General features: G+C 43.7%; 1 protein-coding gene across 1 annotated transcript in view; it reads left to right on the top strand.

Moving 5' to 3' along the window:
• Positions 1-5,000, top strand: part of LOC121541363 (short transient receptor potential channel 4-like) — a 31,001-nt gene that overhangs the window by 11,332 nt on the left and 14,669 nt on the right. The window contains exon 6 of the mRNA XM_045207958.1: positions 179-373. Coding sequence (XP_045063893.1) covers positions 179-373 — 195 coding nt within the window. The remainder of the gene's footprint in view (positions 1-178; positions 374-5,000) is intronic.

Here is a 5,000-nt window from a genome sequence, read left to right as displayed (position 1 = left end):
TTAAAAAAAATATATATTTTTTACAGTGTACTCTCTCCTTACTGAAAACCCCCGATGAAGACTTGGCTTAGGGAAAACAGCATGTTTGGTTGTAGTTTTAACAATAAAGAAGCATGTTTATCACCGTCCACTGTCCTCCAAGAGTTCCTGAATTTCCTCTTCACCTCAACCTATGCAGGACCATGCAGACATTGAGTGGAAGTTCGCAAGGACCAAGCTGTGGATGAGTTACTTTGAGGAGGGCGGTACTCTACCTTCTCCTTTCAACATGGTGCCCAGTCCCAAGTCAGTGTGGTACCTGGTGTGTTGGACCAAGACTCATATCTGTAAGAGGACCCGCTCCAAACCAACTGACACCTTGGGCACCCTGGGGGTGAGTGATGACAGATATACTCACACAGACAGGAGGCACATTTTGGCACCCTGGGGGTGAGTGATGACAGATATACTCACACAGACAGGAGGCACATTTTGGCACCCTGGGGGTGAGTGATGACAGATATACTCACACAGACAGGAGGCACATTTTGGCACCCTGGCGGTGAGTGATGACAGATATACTCACACAGACAGGAGGCACATTTTGGCACCCTGGGGGTGAGTGATGACAGATATACTCACACAGACAGGAGGCACATTTTGGCACCCTGGGGGTGAGTGATGACAGATATACTCACACAGACAGGAGGCACATTTTGGCACCCTGGGGGTGAGTGATGACAGATATACTCACACAGACAGGAGGCACATTTTGGCACCCTGGGGGTGAGTGATGACAGATATACTCACACAGACAGGAGGCACCTTCGGCACCCTGGGGGTGAGTGATGACAGATATACTCACACAGACAGGAGGCACATTTTGGCACCCTGGGGGTGAGTGATGACAGATATACTCACACAGACAGGAGGCACATTTTGGCGCCCTGGGGGTGAGTGATGACAGATAAACTCACACAGAGAGGAGGCAGGCACCTTGTGGGGGAGAGGTGACACACATACACACACATACACACACATACACACACATACACACACATACAGTGGGGTCTGAAATTATTGACACCCTTGATAAAGATTAGCAATAATGACTGTATAAAATAAATAATTCAAATACTGAGCTATATTGTATGCACCAAAAAAATGACAAATTATATTATTAGTCGGCTTGGGGATTCAAACCAGAAACCATTCAGTTACCGGCCCAACGCGCTTAACATCGAGGCTACCTGCTGCCCACCTGCTAACTACCATGGCTTTGCCCGCATAGGATGACAACGCCCCCATCCACAGGGTACGAGTTGTCACTGAGTGGTTTGATGAGCATTAAAAAGATGTAAACCATATGCCACGGCCGTCTCAGTCACCAGATCTCAACCCAATTCAACGCTTATGGGAGATTCTGGAGCGGCACCTGAGACCGGGTTTTCCACCACCGTCAACAAAACACCAAATTATGGAATTTCTCGTGGAAGAATGGTGTCGCATCCCTCCAATAGAGTTCCAGACACTTGCCAAGGTGCACTGAAGCTTTTCTGGTGTCTCGTGGTGGATTATCGCCCTATTAAGACACTTTATGTTGGTGTTTTCCTTTATTTTGGCAGGAACTGTACCAGCACACACATACAGGAGGCAGACACCCTGGGTAGAGTAGTGACCAAGGTTATTATATTAAACTAAAACTAATCAGGAAACAACTATTTAGTAAACTGAAATAAAATCATTAATAAACCTGTATGAAAAACTAAAACTATACTGAAACTATGATCTTTGAGTCCAAAAATAACTAAAATAACATAAAAACAATAATGAATTATGTTCCGTTTTTGTTTATTGGGTGACAAAAGTCGATTGGGTTTCAAATGGGGTTTTAAAACTTTTTTATGGGTATTTCAATCTACTAAATCTGGCGGGTCACAATTGGGATTTACTTTATAATTTAAAGGTAGACAGCTAGATGACGTTGCCACGAGCAGCACCGCAGATATTGGGTGCGTTTGAGTGGTTAGGCTGAAGCAACCGACTGCAGACTAAAGTCGAGGAGTGAAGTCAAGGGAGGTGAATCTACGACAGCCGAAAGTCGGACTAACGAAAGTCAGACTAATGAAAGTCGGTCTAACGTGGCTCAAGATCAACATGGCAGTGAGGCCATTATTTATATGTTTTCTTTATAATGTTGAAATAAACATGTAGGCCTATCTAACGTCCATATCACACACTCACAAACTGAAATCATAAAATCATAATGTGTGTACACGTTGTGCAATAAATTAATCAATTAGTGAGAGAGCTTCAAATATCCCATTCATTTACATATATCCGGTCGTGGTCAAAAGTTTTGAGAATGACACAAGTATTGGTCTTCACAAAGGTTGCTGCTTCAGTGTTTTTAGATATTTTTGTCAGATGTTACTATGGTATATTGAAGTATAATTACAAGCATTCCATAAGTGTCAAAGGCTTTTATTGACAATTACATTAAGTTTATGCAAAGAGTCAAAATTTGCAGTGTTGACCATTCTTTTTCAAGACCTCTGTAATCCACTCTGGCATACTGTCAATTAACTACTGGGCCACATTCTGACTGATGGCAGCCCATTCTTGCATAATCAATGCTTGGAGTTTGTCAGAATTTGTGGGTTTTTGTTTGTCCACCCGCCTCTTGAGGATTGACCACAAGTTCTCAATGGGATTAAGGTCTGGGGAGTTTCCTGGCCATGGACCCAAATGTCAATGTTTTGTTCCCCGAGCCACTTAGTTATCACCTTTGCCTAATGGCAAGGTGCTCCATCATACTGGAAAAGCATTGTTTGTCACCAAATTGTTATTGGATGGTTGGGAGAAGTTGCTCTCGGAGGATGTGTTGGTACCGTTCTTTATTCATGGTTGTGTTCTTAGGCAGAATTGTGAGTGAGCCCACTCCCTTGGCTGAGAAGCAACCCCACACATTAATGGTCTCAGGATGCTTTACTGTTGGCATGACACAGGACTGATGGTAGCGCTCACCTTGTCTTCTCCAGACAAGTTTTTTTCCGAATGCCCTAAACAATCGGAAAGGGGATTCATCAGAGAAAATGACTTTACCCCAGTCCTCAGCAGTCCAATCCCTGTACCTTTTGCAGAATATCAGTCTTTCCCTGATGTTTTTCCTGGAGAGAAGTGGCTTCCTCGCTGCCCTTCTTGACACCAGGCCATCCTCCAAAATTCTTCGCTTCACTGTGCGTGCAGATGCACTCACACCTGCCTGCTACCATTCCTGAGCAAGCTCTGCACTGGTGGTGCCCCGATCCCGCAGCTGAATCAACTTTAGGAGATGGTCCTGGCGCTTACTGGACTTTCTTGGGCGCCCTGAAGCCTTCTTCACAACAATTGAACCTCTCTCCTTGAAGTTCTTGATGATCCGATAAATGGTTGATTTAGGTGCAATCTTACTAGCATCCTTGCCTGTGAAGCCCTTTTTGTAAAAAAGCAATGATGACGGCATGTGTTTCCTTGAAGGTAACCATTAACAGAGGAAGAACAATGATTTCAAGCACCACCCTCCTTTTAAAGCTTCCAGTCTGTTATTCTAACTCAATTCAACACTCACCTGTGTTAACGAGAGAATCACTGACATGATGTCAGCTGGTCCTTTTGTGGCAGGGCTGAAATGCAGTGGAAATGTTTTTTGGGGATTAAGTTCATTTTCATGGCAAAGAGGGACTTTGCAATTAATCTGATCACTCTTGATAACATTCTGGAGTATATGCAAATTGCCATCATAAAAACTGAGGCAGCAGACTTTGTGAAAATTAATATTTGTGTCATTCTCAAAACTTTTGAAAACGACTGTACACATAAATCACAACAAATTGGTTCCTGTTTCAGTTATGTCTTTGGTCACGTTCGTGTGGGTCAAACAAAAACATCCTAGTGATTGGTTGACAATAGAGCGTCCCACAATGCAAGAAATGGCGGCAGGATGAAGAGCAACTGCAGCAACTTGCAGTCGACTGCAGTCAAAACTTCATGACCTTTGATCACATGATTTATGTTCATGCAGTCGACATGAAGGTGCAAGTCGGACAATTTTTATTCCCAGAATCCAACACACTTTGAAAGGTGGTGACCAACGATTGTCACTGACTTCACGAAAGTGATCCGCTCGAACGCGCCTATTCACATGAGCACAATGCAATTCTTTGCTCTCAGACAGTCACACAGAGCATCATCATCAGCCCGGGTGCGCTTCACGCTGATACAATGTGGTAGCTAAGGGACCTAAACAGGGGAGACGTTTTTCATCGCGCTTCAACCCATCAGCTTATGCATTACTACACCACAATGGCAAGAACACAATTACTAGCTCCTAGTCTCCTACACATAGGCTTCATTCTGTCCCTAACACTAAAACTGAAAATAAACAATGTAAAAATGCCCCACCCCAAAAAAAAAAACGAATAAAGTGGATCTGAAAACTCTCTCTGACTGAAACTGAATTAAAATGAAAAAAATCTTACAACTAATACAAATAAAAACAAATATATAAACGTAGAACCTTAATAGCCTTGGTGGTGACACTTCCATCCGTCCATCCTTCCTTCCTTCCATCCTTCCATCCTTCCATCCTTCCATCCTTCCATCCATCCTTCCATCCTTCCATCCATCCGTCCTTCCATACTTCTATCCATCCATCCATCCTTCATTCAATCCATCCATCCATCCATCCATCCATCCATCCATCCATCCATCCATCCATCCATCCATCCATCCTTCTCCTTCCTTCCTTCCTTCCTTCCTTCCTTCCTTCCTTCCTTCCTTCCTTCCTTCCTTCCTTCCTTCCTTCCTTCCTTCCTTCCTTCCTTCCTTCCTTCCTTCCATCCATACTTCCGTCCGTCCGTCCGTCCGTCCTTCCTTCCTTCCTTCCTTTCTTCCTTCCTTCCTTCCTTCCTTCCTTCCTTTATTTTTTCCTTCCTTTACTTCCTTCCATCCTCCCATTTATCCTTCCAATTATCCTTGCT

The sequence above is a fragment of the Coregonus clupeaformis genome, chromosome 27 (genome assembly GCF_020615455.1).
Source record: "Coregonus clupeaformis isolate EN_2021a chromosome 27, ASM2061545v1, whole genome shotgun sequence".
NCBI lineage: Eukaryota > Metazoa > Chordata > Actinopteri > Salmoniformes > Salmonidae > Coregonus > Coregonus clupeaformis.
This window is presented reverse-complemented; position numbering and strand designations above follow the sequence as displayed.